The following is a 19395-nucleotide window of genomic DNA, read 5'->3' as shown; positions in this document are numbered from 1 at the left end:
TAGCCCAATGGAGAGGTGACAAAAGAGCCAAAGGTTCTCTGGGATTACCCTTGTCAGAACTGGAATTATTTGGCAGTGATTCTCATCTTTCCATTTTCAAATTTACTTCTACTTTACTTATTCTTTTCTATCTTTGCTCTCCTTTTTACTTGGTCCATCCATGCCCAAAGGGACATGTTTTCATTACTGTTACTACTGTGAATTTTTTCTAAATGCTGTACTGGGCAGATCTGAAATTGGCACCATTTGATTAATGATCTTTTTTATCACCCACTTTAACATTTACTATCAATGATTCAGATTAGCATTTATTCATTGTTTTAGGAGTAAATAATGTAGTTTGTCACTCACACTTCTTTCTTAATTCACTTCTACTTCATTTCTCTCCTTATTAGTTTTATAGTAGAAAGGGAAAGAAATTATGGATGAACTATTAAAAAGTAAAAAGCAGTACCCGAAACAGATGTCTGCAAACTATTCATTTCATTGCTTGGATATATAGAGAGGGTCACTAAAAATCTCACGGAAAAAACATAGCTTTAAGTTTTTGTAATCTTGAATTAGACAGAAGTTTCTTAGTTACAACACCTAAAGCACGAACAACAAAAGAAAAATTGGATAAATTGAACTTCATCAAAATCAAAAATTTTTGTGCTTCATAGGATATCAGGAAAGTAAGGACAACCCATAGGATAGGAGAAAATACTTGGAAAATCATGTCAGATAATGGTCTGGTATCCAAAATATAGAACTCTTATACCTCAGTAATAAGAAACAACCCAATTTAAAAATGAACCATGGATTTGAATAGGTATTTCCCCAAAGAAGATATGCAGATGACCAGTAAGCGCATGAAAAGGTGCTTAACATCATTAGTCATTAGAGAAATACTAATCAAAACCATGAGATATCATCTCATAGCCACTAGAATGGCTACAATAAAAATTATGGTCAGTAAGAAGTATTGTTGAGGATGTGGACTAGTCCATTTACATTATAAAACGTTCCTCTATGGTTTTGTTTAAGGTGTACATTGGCAGGCATCCTAACTCAACATCTCCAGCCTTTCCTGTTTTAACTTTGCTGCATCTGTCAACCTTTGTAAGATATTTTGGTTTGGTGGAAGATGGAGTTTGCATTCCTGTTTTTATTCGTGTGTGTATGTGTTTTTGAGTGTGATTTCTGAGAGGAGAAAGGATCCTTGGTGTCTTAAAGTTATCTTAGATCTGGGAATCTTGGGGAACTATTTCAGAAGACCAAGTAAGAGTTTATTAGGGCCTGAGCTAGGGCAGAGGTGATGTTGATAACATGATAGGATAGATTGATTTGTTGACTGGGGACCTTAAGCAGGGAATGCAGTAGAGGCTCAATTAATGTTTGTTGAATGTTGAACAGACATAGTGGATCTGTCCGGTTTTAGGATTTCATTAGAATTATGACATAATTGTGCCAGTGTATCTCTTAAGTCCACTTGCAGGGTTACCTTGGATAGATTGAGCTAGGCTGGAGCTTCTAAAGAACTGGTGACCTATAGGCCAATGAGATGGGTTTTCCCTTCTTTAATTTGTTTCCACATTTCAAAATAGTGAGGGAGCATATAAAAATCGGGGTTTCTAGCTTCTCTTTAAAAAACAGAAGATCTGACAACACTAGGCTTTATATTCTCAGCTGAAGCTGGACAGTGACTGCATTAGACACCATCCCCTGCTACCTCTCTTACTACTCATTGTGAGCATTTGAGTTTAAAACCCTTATTTCAGTGGTTTCAGGAAGCTGTTCTTAAACCTTGGGGTATTATTTTTAATGACTCTTCTTCTTATACTCTTATTTAATTTATCATATGGTTATGATACCTCCCTAATTAGAATATAGGCTCTATGATGAAATTGTGTCTCTTCTATTTCTGGATATTCTCCATGGTGCTGGCATAGTACTTTACACAGTGCAGAGAAGTCAGTACATATTTATACATCTCTACTCAGAATTGGCAAGGAAATTGAAGAAGCCCAAGATGCCATGGCATTCAAGACATTTTTATGATATTCCAAAGCATTTTGGCACATTAGTTTGGATATAGACACTCATGTTTGGAAATAGAGAAACACTAAAATTTGGAAATAAATATACTTTATTGTCATCTTTTAAATAAATTAATATTTATTAATAATAGTGTTTGCCTCTTATTTTTGTGTGTAGGTTGTCTCAGATTTTTTTGTGTGTGTAAATTAGTTGATTAAGTTGATTAGTTGATAGGCATTGTGAGGTTAACATACAACATTTTAGTGTTTTTTTTTTGGAGGTACTGGGGTTTGAATCCAGGACCTTGTATATGGGAAGCAGGCACTCAACCACTTGATCTACATCGCTCCCCTAACATATAACATTTTAGATATTAATCGTAAAATATATCCTTGGCTATGTTAATGAGGATTCTTCGAAATTAGATCTTATAAATATTTTCTCAGACGTAAGTGATTACAGAAAATCAATGGAAAGCACTGAAGTCTTTACTGGAATATTCATGGTTGGGAGGATTTGGAAAAATGAATTCAGTGTTTTCTTTAAGATGTTATTTCATGATGAAAGTACAAAAAGATAATGAAAATGATGGTGGTAATATTAGAAGTACAGAAATGGGCTGTGTTATGTGCATGTAGTTGTATTGTAGAGCTTAGCTTTAAGAGAAACTCATTGTCTTATTTTACGAACAAGCCACATTTTCCTTAGCTCCACACAAACCAGTTGGGTAATGAGTTTGAATGTCTAGTTTGAATATTGTAAATAGTTGATATCATGCAGCGAATATTTCTTCACCTATATTGTATGTTTATTTTTACACTAGGTGAGAAATTCATCCACACTTCTCTTTAGTACATTGATCACAAGAATTTTTGGAGTTAAAAAAGGAAAGGATGAACTTTCCAAAAAAAATAGGTAAGTTCCTAGCCAAAATTAATTTCTGGAATTCTGGTTATATTTGTATATTCATCTATAGCATAAAAACTATAAAATACTATAGTAACTTAACCTGTGGTGCCAAGTCTTAAGCCCTTGGACAAAATTATATGCTGTTTAATAAGTGGACCTTTCAAAGAAACAAAAATATAGCAAGGTCGCAAGGGCTGAAATGTAGAATTTATTTCTCAGTGCAACTGCTATAGTTTTTTTTGTTTGTTTGTTTGTTTTAAAGCTTCTTCAGGTCTTCCTGAAAAGTCCTGAATTACTTTTTCTTGTTATGTCATCAAAATCTGGCTTGTGCAATATTTTAACTTGTATGCATCAAGTTTAGTGTTTATACTCTGAGATGTTTTTCTCTTGACAAGGTTTTATAATACCTGGAAGGAAACCTACAAAAATATTTTGATCATGAGATTTTAAAATATAATGCACAAGTCCTTTGTGTGTGTTTGTTTTTAAAGAGGAGAAGATGTCTATAGCACTTAGGCAAGATTTGATCATGGTCTAGTTTGGTTGAAGTTGTTAGCACTAGATGTCACTGTTGCTGCATGGTTAATTACTCTGACTTCATTTAGGATCCAGTTTGGCCCGGTGGCTTTCCGTTTTGGGGATCTGGAGATGAATTAGGTCTGATTCCCTCCTACTTAAAAAGGTTAATTATCACATTTGAAATTTAGGTTTTAAACCATTGTTTGTTAAAATATCTTTTTCTGTGATGGCACTAAATCTTAGGAATTAGAAAATGAAACCTACTGTGTCAGTTCAGAATTGTCATTTAAATTGCTACTTATCACTCTATAAAATGTACCAGATATTAAAAAGAAAGGCAACTGATTTAAGTATGAATCCCCTGAGCATATTCAGGAAATACTGAGAGTTTTAAATTAAAAAAAAAAAGAGTTGTATTTTTAAATGATGATTAAATTTTTCCTTTGGAAAGGTGATGATACTTTTTTACTTTCTAGCCTTTTCTTAAAGAAATTCTTGCAAATCGCTTGGAATCATGAATAATTGTTGCTCCTTAGCACTGTCTTTTTTTTTGTTTTTGTTTTTAGTAATTCTGCAATGTGCTAGAGTTCTGAAACATTTTCTAAGGCCATGTAAAATAGTGATATGAATAGAACATGATAGACTATCAAACAAGTGAAAGTAATGCTTAAAACTCAACTTAGAGATGAAGAATATGCTTTTCTCTTTTGGATTTATGAAGTGATTCTTGGATGTATCTGCAGATTTTCCTATATGCAGGAGAAAATTATTAGATTCATTTCATTTGGGTTGCCTCTGAAGGAGAGTGGAAGAATTGGGCACTGAAACCACAGTTTGAATCTTCTAGCCAAAGCCATGTTGATGGGAACAACATCTCTATTATATTGTTATATAATATAACAAGTATAGATTCATTCCTCTTGAATAGGAAAGGTTATAAAATACATAACTTTTCTAGAAGGAGGGAAATGGAATATTTGTATAATTGCTTTGGGTAAACTTAGAAAGTGAGTTGAAGGAATTAGGGAATTGTTTTTTTTTCAATGTGGTGAATATTTTTGGTAAGGGCCTTTATTTTAATATCCTAAAGATTGGTAGTTATCCTTATGTTCTAAAATCTTCTGTTTGCTAACACTTAGAGAGTATTTATTTTCGGCAATACACACTAGGTTTGCTCTGCCTAAATGTTTAGCATCTTAAATTTGGAATTATTTGTACTGGTGGTTCTTGTTGTTGTAGTTTATTTAATTATGTCACTTTTTGGTGAAAGGTTTATATTTCTGTTCCCTACAAAATTAACCTTTTTCATCTATATTGTTTATACATAATGAACACTTTAAGAATGCTAGGGATAAAGATATCTTGTTGGTTGGCTACGCAATCATCAAATAACTGACGTCAGCTGATGAGACCTTATAGGCTAGATAAGTTTGCTTCCACAGTCACAAATTGTCCTCTGCACCATCTTGTAAATGTGTGATCTCGGTCAGGAGGGAACTGGACATAAAAAGAACATTTGCTTTTTCCATCTAGTGAAAAAAAAATGTCTGTCTTGGAGTAAATAGACTTGGTTTATAGGCATTTTGCTGCCCTGGAGATGACCTTAATAGCTCCCTCATCCACTTTGTACTTTAGTTTCTCCATCTGTATAATAGTAACAATAAGATCTACACTCTGTACTCATAGAGCTGTTATCAGGATAAAACAAACTATTAACAGTACATTGTCTTTGAAATATTGGAAGTCCGAGGCAAATGTAGATATGGTTTGCTTTTTCTCTCTGCTACCACTATACTACTATTTTTGTGTTCATCCCATTTTCTTGCTATTATAACATTTCTTTTGAAGATCTTCTCAGTATCTTATTCATCTTTGTATACCTAGTACCTAGCAAAATGTCTGGTATATAGTAGGCATACATAAATCCTTTCTTAATGAGTAAGTAAAGTTTATTATCTAGGGAGAGACCAGTAATCTAGTTTCTACTCCTGATTTTGTTGCCATATAGCCATGATAGCCAACTAAGACGAGTTATTTTATCTCTCTGGACCTCAGTTTCCTTCTCTGTAAAATAAGTGGTTTGGACCATCCCTGAGATCTTTTCTTTCTGTAAAACACTAAGCTAAGGCTTTACATGATTGTTACCAGAATTGTGAGTTTGATAAGAATAGTACCCGTCACATAGTAGGCAATGGCAGTTCCCTTTTCACTTTTTAAAAAAAGAACAGAGATCCGCCTCCCTATTTATATGTATATAGAGTATATCTGTAATGACTGAACCCTTGAGTCCACTAGTCCTGTTCTAGTTGTGCTCTTTGGATTATCGAAGAATAAAAAAACACTAATTTTACTTGGGTGTTTTTAAATAATGTTACTAAATTTTTGTTATCTAAAGTTCCTTTCCTCTTTTATTTATTGCCACCTGGCTGACTTGACTTGACAGAATGAATGGTTGATCCTGTGTAGAATCAGAACCAGCATAGCTCTGTGATCTGTGGAGTGTGTCTGGTTTTCAAAATGGCTTCTATCTACAACAGGAGTGGTCTCACCTTGAAAGTACCTCATTCCTTGTTGGGCAGGAGTTAAGTCAATGTGGTCTTTAACTCTAGGTCTTCCCCCTTGGCTGCATATCTATTAACCTTCAACTGTGCTAGTCCAACTAAATGACAAATGTCAACATTGGCAAGATTAGCCAGAAATGGGAGCTGTGAACAGCAGGGGAAGCATAGGGAGATTGAGAGGTGATGGATTTTCTTGTTTGTTTATTTGTTTTTTGTTTATTTGTTTTTTGTTTATTATTATTACTGAAATAATTAAAATCCTTTAATGATGATTGAAGTGATGAATGTACAGCTATGTGATTGTGCCAAATACCATTGATCTGTGCTCTTTGGATGAACTGTATGCTTTGTTGATATGTATCAATAAAATAGATTTTTTTTTTTAAAGTAGCTGCACAAGCTAAAAAAAACGTCAGCATAGACTTTATTTTAGACTTACTGGAGTGACTGCTTTGCCAAAGCTTCATACAGGTATTTTGCTTTCATTTTCTCCCTTCATTTTCAATCAGTCAGTCAATAAGAATTTATAAGCACGTACCATGAACTTAGTATTGTCACAATAGAGGAGTATATGGAATATAAAAAAACTTGAACCTTGCTCAAGGTTCAGCTAAAAAGACAAATATTATTTGTGAAATAGAGAAAAATAGAAGACAACATATAATCAGCTGGACAATGTGACTTAAGTAATATATGCCAGGGAAATTAATAAATGGGAGAGTTGAGTGGAATATTTGGGAGACCTATTATATTTCTTATTTATTTATTTATTCTTTTTTTTTTTAAAGATTTATTTCTCTCCTTCCTCCCCCCCCCCCCCCCCCCGCCCCGGGGTTGTCTGTTCTCTGTGTCCATTTGCTGTGTCTTCTTTGTCTGCTTCTGTTGTTACCAGTGGCACAGGAATCTGTGTTTCTTTTTTGTTGAGTCATCTTGTTGTGTCAGCTCTCCGAGTGGGCGGTGCCATTCTTAGGCAGGCTGCACTTTCTTTCACGCTGGGCGGCTCTCCTTACATGAGGCTCCCTTGCACATGGGGCTCCCCTACGCGGGGGGGGGGGGGCGGGGGCACCCCTTGCGGGCCTCAGCACTGTGCATGGGCCAGCTCCACACGGGTCAAGGAGGCCCGGGGTTTGAACCGTGGACCTCCCATGTGGTAGACGGACGCCCTAACCACTGGGCCAATACCGCTTCCTTGTTAATGTATGTATTATAAGACTTTGGGAATGAGTAGATTTGGAATTCGTGGAATCAGGTAGATTGAAAAAGAGAAACAAAAAATAATCTCCTTTCCTTTGTTAAATGTAATTTCAATTCTGTCTTGTTAGGAAGAGCTCATGTTCAAATTAATAGCCTAGAGTGGGTTAGTACAAGTTAAGGAGAAAATGTGTTTGTAAAGCATCACTAGATCTGAATAAAATTATTAACAATAACTATGTTAAGAGATGTTAAGTTGCAGTTATTTTATTTTCCTGGATATAAATGACAGAGAATTATTTTAGTTATTTCTCTTAATGTCTTAGCAGCATAGTTCTGGAAGGCTCCTCCAAGGGTCATCTAATCTAGTCCACAACCCTGCTTATAGACAGATTTTGAAGCAATTTCCAGACAGACTGGCTCCTTTCCTGTTCTTCTAGGAAAGGGATTCCACAGGTTTCTGTGGTTACCCACTCCATTGTTTAGGAAAGAATTGGATTCTCAAAATGAAAATTGAGAGCTATAGGGCAATTCAGGTTTTTATATTTTAAAGAATGTAATTATTAGGATTCAGAATAGCTTATTTACTTTGATATAGATAGTAACTGGAGCAAGCATCTATTGTGCCAAGCTAAAAGTCAGAATTTTCTTAACTCTGACCAGGAGAATCTTAACATCCTCAGACTCAAAGGATTCTCATGTTCTCCACTTAGCAAGCATTTATTATATTTTCACTCTGGGCCCTGCCCTCTGCTGGGCACCTGGGAGCCGGAGATGAATTAGATATACTCTCTGCTTTAGGGAAACTGATAGTCTAACAAAGACTATGGCTATTATCTGTTGTGCTGGAGTCTGTGTTTCTCTAGTAAGAAGGGAGAAAGGGAGAAATTGTGAAGGGAGGTGGCATTTCTTTAGTGCCTGCTTGCATGCTTGGCATGCCAGACCCTTTATATACTTCTCATTTTTAGCCTTCATCATGGCCTTGTAAAGTGGGTGGTGTTAGCCTTATTTCACAGAGGAGTAAACTAAGGTTAGTGTGGTTGAATTATTTGCCCAAGGTCATGAAGCCAAAAGGTGGCAGAACCAGAAAAGGAATCCAGAATCGAGTTCCGTCTGCAAAGCCCCTGCTAATTTATACCATATCTTTCAGAGTCCCTGATGAGTCGTCAGTAGTGAGTCACCTTTTTAGACTTTGTCTTTAGGTTTTACATCATTGAACTCTGTGAAACATGATCCAGTTCACCCAAAGTCTTTTTTTTTTTTTTTTGCAGAAAAACTTTCTATATTTGAAAAGGAATGGAGAAAAAGGCAGTATATAACACTGATAGACTTGACCAGAAAGAATTTATGAACTTTCACACATTTCTCCTAAATACCCATATACATACATAAAATAATTAAATAGTAAATAGCAGTGTTGGTGAAAAAAAAATACAATTCTTTGTTGAAATGAATTCAGTAAAATACAAGAATAAAAGCATTCAGTCACTAGTATACAAAAACAAGGATGTGAACAGGAAGTGTAGTAGATCACCCAAAGTCTTTTGAAAATTGACCAGATAATCTCACATTTGCCCACATAGTAGGTTGATTTTAGGGGGAAAGATAGGAGACTGGCCAGAGGAGAAATTTTTCTTAAGGTGACTTTAATACCCCTTCTGTGGATGGCAGAAGGCAGTATGGCTTGGGTATCTTTTGGCTTGTGAACGTTCTCTTCCTCAGTGAGCCTCATCCTTTGTTTTTATGTAGACAGAGGCCTTGGAGAAGAAGGTCTCAAGTGTTCTAATGACATACTGTAAAGCCAGGAAGGTAGAAATCTTAGTTTTCTGTTTGGCAAGTAGGGAATGAATTAAATTACCTCAATAGGGTATTAGTCGGACCACTGAGAAATTTACCTTTTTTTCTTCTTTTCCATTTATCTCTGTAAAACTCTTGTGTTTGGTGCTATGGGGAGAAGATTTAGAGGTTTTATGATAATTCTTGCCATAGTATGATATTTTTTTGGCTTAACCCTATTGTTTTTCAGAGTCTATGCTTATATTTTTCACTCATATCTTAATAAAATTATAATAATGACAACAATTATTATTATTTGTTTTATATTTGAAAGGACCTGAGGAGTCATCCATTCCCATTCTCTCAGTTTGCAGACATGAAAATTGAGGTACAGAAAAGTTAAGCAGTTTGCTTTAGATCAAACAGCTAGTACTGGACATATAATTTAATGGTTATTTTTAGCTCACAGTAGTTTCAACTAGACATTTTTAAGTTAGATGGTTATTTATAAGTGGAGTTTCTATTAACAACTATAATATTAGTTAGGATTCAAATTATTTGAAATTAAGTTAAGTATCCCATTGTTTTGATATGGTCTTAATGTATCATTCATGCATTTCCCATAGTTGTTTACAGAATATTCTGTCTGGTTCTTTAGGCAGAGTAGATAAATGAGTATTTTTGGGGACTAAGAAATACAAGTCTTGCATAACCCTTGTTGAGAAGTTCTTAAAATCAGAATTAAGTCTGTATGACACTTTGCCCTCTGGAGAGTTTCGTGTTTCAAGTTTTTGTTCATTCTTAGGTTCATGGATTGTATATAAGAAAACTACAACTAAAATTTTTTACCAAAAGAAGTTAAGTATGTTCCTGAACTTGAAGTAGGAATTAGTCATTGTGTTCTTAAATATTGACTCTTGCATGGACCAAGTAATCTTTGTTCCTAAGTACTGCTTCAGGCCATTACCTTCTTTAATAACTAAGGCATTGTTGCCTTGGTTTGAGCATGCTCTATGGAATTTTTGGCAATGCATGATTCCTCTTTCTGCATCTTAGTGAAAGCATGAGTAAATATTTTTTCTTAGCTTTGGTATTTTTGTTCCTTACATTTTGTATGAACCAGACTAATATAATGTAATACCAAGATTACATAATTTAAAACTTCAAGATTGCTTCGAGGACTATGAGATAAAGCTTTAAAATATCAAGGGGTACAAACATTGTTTGTTGCTCATTCATTACCTGTAGAGAAATACCATAGAGTTATTTTCCAAGTGGGAAAATGGAGTCAAAGAGCTTAAAGCCCTAGGAAACAGTTTCTTTAGAACTTGAGTAATATTTATTCTTTATTCAAAACTTGTCCTTGTAATTACTGATTTTAGTAATGCATAGTTTAGAAATTCTGAAATTTCTGATTATTGTTGTTTCACAGTGAATTTATTCTTATAAAAATGAATCAATAAAATTTTTTTAATGCATGTTAATTATGTACTTTGGCACTTTAGTATGTACAAAAGTAGTTTTTGGCATAGTGTTGGATTTCATGGAGCTTATCATTTATTAAGAGATAAAACCAACATGTGAACTACTTAAGGAAAAATGAGTATCAAACTCTCTAGTACTGACTGTCAAGGGGGAGGGATTGAAATGAGGGTGAGGTTAGGCTCCATGCAGCTGCCCTAGTCTGAACTTGAAAGGATGGGCAGGATTTGCACAGATAGTGAGGAAGGCATTGTATAGAGATTTATATAGCATGAACAAAGATGCAGAAGTCAGAATACACATTGTACATGCCTGAGAAAATTAGAAGATAAACCAGGCCGGGACAGAGAGAACATGGTGGAAGCATCATTCATCCATTCTTAGAGCAAAGATTCACTGGTCACCTGCTGTGTGTACGTATCATATGCTAGGTTCTGCAGGTAACAGTGAGTAAAACAGATATACCAAAGAGACTAGTTTGGATTTTACGTGACATTAGGAATTGGTTAGAAGTTTTTTTATCAGAGTATTACATAATGAAAGATTTGGTTTAGGAATCATTTGAGATGTGATTGAATTCTGTGCTCCTACCTGATGGGATTAAAGACTGTGGTGCAAAGCATTGGAAGACAGTTGCTTATGAATATCTAGCTCTCTTTACAGATTGTTAAAGAATGGTTCCAAACTGATGTGTTTACTTCAGTATTTATTCTTTGGGTCATTTCTAAAGTAGGTAGTGGCTATACAAGAGGCGGATATGTCATATGTTTTAAGGAATATTGTTTTCCCTAAGATATTAAAAGGTATTCAGTGGGAAAATAGACTTGAGTTAAATAAATTTGGGAAAGTTGAAAATAAGTTGTTTTTTTATGACAAGTCTTCTTAGAACATTTAATATGCTGTAATGTACTCTGTGAATCTTCAAGAGTAGGATATAGCATGCAGTATTTCCCCAAATTATTTGAACATGAAATTTTTTTTTTTAAAAGAGATCATTTTTTACCAACTTGTATTCCATTAGACACAGTTGGGAGATTCTGCTGTAGGGATACTAATAGGAAACAGGTGAAAGGCATGTTTTGGATCTGTAGGAGCAGAACCGTCTGTGAGAAAGAAAGATAGCATTTCAGATATATATTGGCAGTAAAAGAAAGGCTTAGCTTTAGTTGCAGTGAAATACACCAAAAATTATTCCAGGTTGTCAGATTAAAATTTAAACTGGAATCCTAGCATATAATGGGTAGTCAAAAAAATATGATTCAATGAAAATTTCAGACCTTTTAAGTCCTATGGTACTTAAAGTGCCTCTTTGCGAGAATGAACTTTATAGTTATATTCTACCTTATAATCTTCTGTCATTTTGTCAGAAGGAAATAATTTCCATTTTCCTAAAAAGCCTTGAGGTCACTAGAATGGGGAAAATAGTGCCTATAATAAGGCTGATGAACCAAGCAGCAAACTCAGTACTTATGATTGGTGTGTGTGTGTGTGTGTGTGTGTGTGTGTGTGACATGAGATTTTATGGGAGATTAATTCATTCCAGGTTGTATAACATCATCAAAGGTGCAGGTTCTTTCCATTTTTCTATTGTACCATCCTTGATGTGAAGGCATTTGTCCCAAGCAAGCTTTCTTCATGGTTGTATGATGTCTGCCGTTCCAGCCATCACATCCAGATGAAGCAGTGTCAAGGCATAATATCCAGTGGCCTTGTGCTTCTCTATTTCTTTTTGAAGAGTGTTCCTGTATGTGTTCCCAAAGCCCTTCCTCCACCCCTTGCAGACTTGCCTGAATTACATGTATACATGCCCCAGCTTATTCCTGGCAAGGGAAATGGATTCACTTAATAGCTTAGCCTAATCAGGATTCTCCAGTTGAGACTGGGATTGGTGGCAGCCTCCCCGAAGCATATGGCAACTTGGAGAAGAGTAAACACCCAACCCAAGTCATGTTCCGTTAAAAGAAAAGAATGGGATGGGGGGAATGAATTAGGCAACTAATGTTATCTTCTGCTGCATTCTTCTATGCTGTCTCTAAAGCCTTGGAAATATTTTTATTAAAAGCAATGACTAAAATAGGAAGACAAGTGATAAGGTATATGGTATTTTAGCTTAATAGGAGAATATGGTTTTATTTCCTTCATTTACTTTAAGAATATGAAGTAGTACAATTTCTGGATGTATATTTTGTATAATTCATTCCAGCAAGCAGCTTGCATTACAAAAAAACAAACATTAATTTCACCTAGGATAAAGTATATACCTTCACATATGAAAAAGGTTTTGTAGAGCATTAAAATAGAGATTCTAAATAGAGTATAATCAGTTTCTACATAAAAATATGTTATTCTCAAATGTCACCCTGGTTCAAAACTAATCTCTAACAAGTTAATAGACAGTTAATATGGTTTTTTAAAATGATAAACTTTAGTTCACTTTGGAACTTGACCCATATATTTATATATTGATTTTCATATTATAAGACCAAAAGGTGTGAAGTCAAGTGATCTTTCTAAATTTATTGGATTTGTGGGAACAGATGAAGTTCAGTGGATGAGTGCCTGCTACCCATGTACAAGGTCCTGAGTTCAACCCCCGGTACCTCCTAAAAAGAAATAAATAAATTTATTGGAATTGTTAGTTACTTTATGAACCAAAATCCCTGTTGTTTAAATCGAGTTAAATATTCTGATGGAATTTTTTTGGCCTCTGAACTCAAATTGGGCTGGTTGTCCAAAACAATCTCTCTGTATCTGCCAATTTCTCTTTTCTCCTCTAAGCTGTAACTGTTTTGTTCTGTACAATCTGCCTCTATACATGTGGCTGGCTGGGTCAGGGCAAACCATCTGGGCTCGACAGAAAATAAGGTCAAAGTAGCTAGGTTTGGCAGGGATCCGTAAGTCTGATCCAGTTGCTAACTCCTGGAGGACTAGAATTTTCCGTCCTGTAAGCACAATTCTAGAACCTTCTGTTGCTCTTAGTATATCTTTACCTTGTATTTATAGCTGTCATCACTCAGGTTGTGAACAACTGATTTAGATACGTGTAAATGATCTATTATATGCTTCCTCCCCTTAATTCATTTGATCCCCTCTTTCAGTCCCTGCGATCAAGGCTATTCTAGGCTACTGGCTCTGTTTCTATAATTGGTGGCCTGTTTAGGTAACCTATCATTCTTTCTTCATCATTCATTCAACAAATATACTTACCAGGTTCAGTCCTCTGAGCACTAAAGGACATTTAAAAACTGTTGCCTTAATCTTTCAAGAACAGTTGAGGTTGTGACAACTTTACTCCCAACTGTAATGCAAGATGGAGAGCAGTAACTTGTCTGTTAACTCCTTTCTTCTTCCTCAGGGGAAGAGTATGCATGCCCCACCTGCCCCTTTTCCTCACTTCAGCTCTACTGCTGCCATAATTGCACCTCTGGCAGAGCTCCTTCTTGCACTCATCAGACACACATCTTTAAATCCTTCCCTTTCTCTTTCAGGTCTTCAGTGCCATGAAGGTGAGGTAATGTCACCTGACCATTTCTTTATCTTCCTGCTGTCTTCTCTTGGTGTTAATGCATGGCAATCAGCTATTAAGCTTATGGCTGATAATCATCAGAACAATATTGGTGATTTGCCTTCCCTATGTGTATTTAGAAATTAAATGATAGGTATTATTTTGTTTATTTTTTGTTTTTTTTTTTAAAGGAGGTACCAGGGAATGAACCCAGGTCCTCATACATGGGAAACAGGCACTCAACCACTGAGCTACGTCCCTCCTCCAATTTAGTGGTATGGAAAAACAGTGTCAAAGGTCTCTAAAGGTGGTGAGTGCCCAGTTTTCTCCAGAAACACAGCACAAGTCATCATCTCTTTTCTCCTTTGTGCTTTAAGCTAATTTTTCCTTACACTTCAACATTTTAGGGAAATAAAAAAGAGGATTTCCCTTTCAAGAGTATTTTTATTTTTTATCTTCTTTAAAAAAAATACTAACATTGCAGTAGAATAGGTCTCACTTTTTTCTTTCATTGTTAAAGTATAATGCTTCAATGGTGGGGTAAATAGATTTCTGTGGGCTGCCTACAACCATTTATAAGATTAATCTCTTTGGAAAAATTTCTATATGACCATTTATAAGTTGTGGTCTTCAACAAATGGACATACCATTCTTAAATATTTGCTCGTTTTATCTCCTGTTGTCAGCTCTGGCTGCCTTCAAAATTATGCAGTCATGCACTGCCAAAATGCTTGACTAGTCCAAGAAAATGGAATTTGATGGGATCCCTGACCTCTTCTGTGGAGATTCTTTCACTAGAAATCTCTTCCTGCCCCTACCCTCCATTAAATGGAAGTTTATTGATTTTTTAGGGCCTTGTGTGTATTATCATTCTTTATAGCATTATTAAAAAAATAGAAATTGCGGAAGGAATCTCTTCCTTGGTTTATTTATCTTAGTTTTGTGTGAGTATGTGGGCATGATCTGATATTTCTCAGGATGTATATATCAACTGTTTATATGTTCCACTTAGTGCTGGGCAGTCTGAAGGATACAAGAAAACCTAGTCATAGGGAGTATACAGTGTACTTAGGAAAAAAAACACAGCAAAACACCAGACACAAAATAATTAAGGAGTAGCTAAGTTTCACTGTTAAATGGCAGTGGCTATAGAAAGGAAGTAGAAGAGATGATCACTAATTAGCAACCAAAGATTATACTATCATTCTCATTTAATCCAAAAATTTAACAGTGGATTATTCTTAAAGGTTATATATTCTCTCTTTGATATATAGGCCATAGCCTGTGTGTTTGGAAATTCTTAGAGCTATGCTCACTCTTTTTTTTTTTCCAAAGATGTATTTTATTTATATATTTATTTGTTTCTCCCTACCCCCTCGTTGTTTGCACTTGCTGGGTCTGTTTGTCTTCCTTGTTTCTTTAGAAGACACCAGGAACTGAACCCAGTACCTCTGATATGGGAGGGAGGCACCTAATCGCTTGAGCCACCTCTGCTCCCTGCTTTGGTGTGTCTCTCATTATGTTTTTCTTCTTGTGTCTCTTGTTGCATCAGCTTTCCACACGTGCCTGTCGCACCAGCTTGCTGTCTTCTTTAGGAGGCACTGGTAACAACCAGGGATCTCCCATGTGTTAGGAAGGAGCTCAATCACTTATGCTCACTCTTTACAAAACATATCTCCACTTCTCAGAGAAATGAACTGATCTTTGATGTGTGTTCTTTATAATCAGAGATACTCTATGATGTAATTGACGTTTTTTTCTTTTGGTGGAAACAATATTCTCTGCTTCCCTCATCTGTCTTTTTCTTTATCTGTTTATGTAGGAGAAAGGAGAACCTTGGATCTTTAGAGACCAAAGTGCATTTGTGAAAACAACCCAGACATTGTCATTAGGCCTGAAGACTCCAAACTCTTCTTACATTTACTCTTTTTCACCATAGCCAGCCTTTCCTAGCATCAGTACCCATAGATGAGTTATCTTTCCCTCTATTCAAAATGAATACTTGCACTGAAATTGTCTCTACTTTGTCACCAGTTCACAGTTGATTTTATAGATTATCTTAGTTTGGTTAGAATCAGACAGTCTTCCAAAACCAGGTGAACGAAAGGATTATGATACAGTCTTCTCATAGCCTCTAGAACTCTACTCTTGTTTCTCTTTATTTCAATCTTAGTCACTCACTTTATGTTAAAAGTAATATTCCCTTATTAAGAAAAATATGGAGGCAGCGGACTTGGCCCAGTGGTTAAGGCGTCCGTCTACCACATGGGAGGTCCACGGTTCAAACCCCCGGCCTCCTTGACCTGTGTGGAGCTGGCCCATACGCAGTGCTGATGCATGCAAGGAGTGCTGTGCCACACAGGAGTGTCCCCACATAGGGGAGCCCCACGTGCAAGGAGTGCACCCTGTAAGGAGAGCCGCCCAGCGCGAAAGAAAGTGCAGCCTGCCCAGGAATAGTGCCGCACACACAGAGAGCTGACACAACAAGATGACGCAACAGAAAGAGACACAGATTCCCGTGCCGCTGACAACAACAGAAGTGGACAAAGAAGAAGACGCAGCAAATAGACAAAGAGAACAGACAACCAGGGTGGGGGGAGGAGGGGAGAGAAATAAATAAATAAATAAATCTTTTAAAAAAAACATTTCTTAAAAAAAGAAAGAAAGAAAGAAAAATATGGAGAAGGTAAAAAAGTTAGAGTTTTACTCCCTTTACAGTCTTGCTATTTTGGATTCTTTTCCTGGCGTTTTTTTTCATCCATGAGCGTTTAGCTTTTATAAACTATATTTGTAATTATTCTGTATACACACACACACACAATTTGTAATACTTCTTTTTACTTATAAAAAACATTTTTCATGTAGTTATTTAATCATACATTTTACCTTTTTGTAATTGCTTAAGTAACATTCCTTATGAACAAATTCACTTAATTTCTTTTCTAGAGTATTTTTTCTTCCAATTTTAAAATATTAATAATGGTGTGGTGAGCATCTTCATAGAGTGTTTCACATATGTATGGTTCTTTCAGATAGATTTCTCTAGGTGTAATTTCTAGGTCTCAGAGTGTAATGGGTCTTCAGATTCTGTTTCTTGATAAATTAGTATTCTTGGAAAATTGTTTTCCCAATATCACCTTCCTGCTAAAATATTTTATTAGGTATCTATTGTCTACAGACCAAAGTCCATACCCTTTTACTTAGCCTTTTCCTTTTCTGTTTAAAACATTTTGGTTTAAACATTGACCTACCTTTGAGCATTTACATTCCATCTAATTTTTCCACATTATTAAAAGTGGTACAGTGAATATCCTAATGCATTTTAGCTTTGCCCATATGTTTTTGGGTTATTTCTTTGAATAAATGATCAGAAATGGAAATACTGAGTTAAAGAATATAAAAGTTCCTAGAAACTGTTAGCCAAACTTTAAAAATTAAGATGGTATTAATTTACAAATTTACTAGGATGTATAATCTTCTAGTACTGGCTATTATTATGTTTTTAATGTAAGTTTAAGGGAACGTGAAAGGAAAATTACCATGCTTTTTCAATTTAGATTGCTTTTATTACTAGCAAAGTTGAACATTTGCCCACATTATTTGTTGGTTAATTGTATTTTTTCAGCTTAACTTTCAAGGCCCGATATAATTTGGACCTGCCCTTTTCACTTTATCTCTGTTATTCAAACCCACAAAAATTATTAAACATTTACCACCCATCCTTTCCTACCCCAGCAAGCAAACAACACTCGAATCAAACTACTATCCTACTGTCCCCTTGACTATCTTATGCTTCTCTTTTTTGTGCTTTTTCTGTTTTTATAATGCCTGCCCCTCCTCTTCTACTTGAACTATGCTGATACTCCCCATCCTTTGAGGAGCAGCTCAAGGTTTTTTCCTCTCAGAAGTCTTCTCTGATCTACCTGTGGCTTTCTTGGAGCAGGGCCTGCATCTGATCCAATGCCTTATACAGGGTCTGCTCTACATAGGAGGCAAAAAATGATGTAGTGATATCACTAAGATGAATGTTGAGTTAAGCAGACCTGGATTTAACTTTTGGTTCTGATTTTAAACAAGTTATTTAGTCCTCTGAGCCTCAGCTTCCTCATCTTAGCATTTTGAAGTGGGGATGATGGTCTACTTCCATGGTTGTTGTGAGGAATAAATGTGATGATGCTTATGAAGGAACTAGTACAGTGATGACTGGTATGAAGGAAGGTCTCATTTAGCAATCATTGTTTTTTAATTAATTTGAAGGAGTAAACTGGTCATCCCAGCCCTCCCTGTTCTCCCTTTCTTTCCTTAGGACTCCTGGTGTACCCCAGAGTATGTATTTTATCTCTATCTTATATTAATTATTGTTTCCTGTGAATTAGTTATATACTCTCAAATACCGAGATCTTAAGGGAAGGGATTTTGTTTTAAGCCACCCCCAGGCGGCTTGTCTGTCTGTTTGTTGTCTGCTTATTGTGTTTGCTCATTGTCTCTGCTTGTTGTGCCTGCTTGTTTGTCAGCTTGTTGCATCAGCTCATTGTGTCAGCTCATGCGTCAGCTTGTTGCATTTGCTCATTTTCTTTAGGAGGCATTGGGAACAGAACCTGGGACTTCCCATGTGGGAGGCAGCACTCAACTGCTTGAGCCATATCTGCTCCCATGTTTTAAGTTTTTGCCTGTCCCAAAGCACCATTGTAAAAGCTGACTAGGTATAGTTGACTAGCATTGGTAGCAGTGTATCTGAGGGCAGTTCAGTCCTCTCAATTTCAGGTTTTTGCTAAACCCTTTACTGTACTAATTACTTTCTTCCAGGCCTCTAAAGAAATGTTTAGTTTTGTTGCCTTTTCTGCCAAATGGAGTTAGTTATTCAGTAGAAAGTAGTAAAAATATCTGAATAACCCCAATGGATTTCACTTTTCCATATAGTATTTCAAAGTGTTGTATTCATTAGCATTTGTGAGAAAACCTATGGTTAATACCACAAAAAGTCATAAATGAAACCAGATTTCCCCCCCTTTTAAATTTTGCATAACTTGAACTAACAACAGTATTGCTCCCTAATTTACACTTGGGATTTCCAAACCTTCTCAAAAAGCTGAAACAATGACTCATATTTAGTCACCAAGTGACTGGGTTATTTTCATTTATTTAAAATAAAAACAACAAAAAAATAATCTGGGATCAAAATCTCCACGTATTTTAACTGGTGACAGATGCTATGATCAGAATTTCTACTTAAGTCAGGCATTTTTTACATTCACCTCAAGCCTCGCAATTAAGCTTTATGCCTTTCCAAGCATAACAGTTAACCAATAAACCAAAATATCAGCCTGGTCTGGCTTAGCTCAGCGGTCTTTTGATTTCTTCCAGTCTGTTTGATGTGGAGGCTTATTGAGATTTATCTAGTGAGCTGTTCATAGTTTGTAGGGCTTGAGAGCA

The 19395-nt window shown here is 35.8% G+C and overlaps 1 protein-coding gene across 4 annotated transcripts in view; it reads left to right on the top strand.

Moving 5' to 3' along the window:
• Positions 1–19395, top strand: part of THADA (THADA armadillo repeat containing) — a 383919-nt gene that overhangs the window by 113213 nt on the left and 251311 nt on the right. For all 4 annotated transcript variants that reach the window (XM_012524133.3, XM_058278477.2, XM_071208795.1 and 1 more), the window contains exon 26: positions 2843–2934. In XM_012524133.3, coding sequence (XP_012379587.1) covers positions 2843–2934 — 92 coding nt within the window. The remainder of the gene's footprint in view (positions 1–2842; positions 2935–19395) is intronic.

This window comes from Dasypus novemcinctus, chromosome 17 (genome assembly GCF_030445035.2).
Source record: "Dasypus novemcinctus isolate mDasNov1 chromosome 17, mDasNov1.1.hap2, whole genome shotgun sequence".
NCBI lineage: Eukaryota > Metazoa > Chordata > Mammalia > Cingulata > Dasypodidae > Dasypus > Dasypus novemcinctus.
The sequence above is the reverse complement of the archived record's forward strand: the minus strand, read 5'-3'. Positions and strand labels throughout refer to the sequence as shown.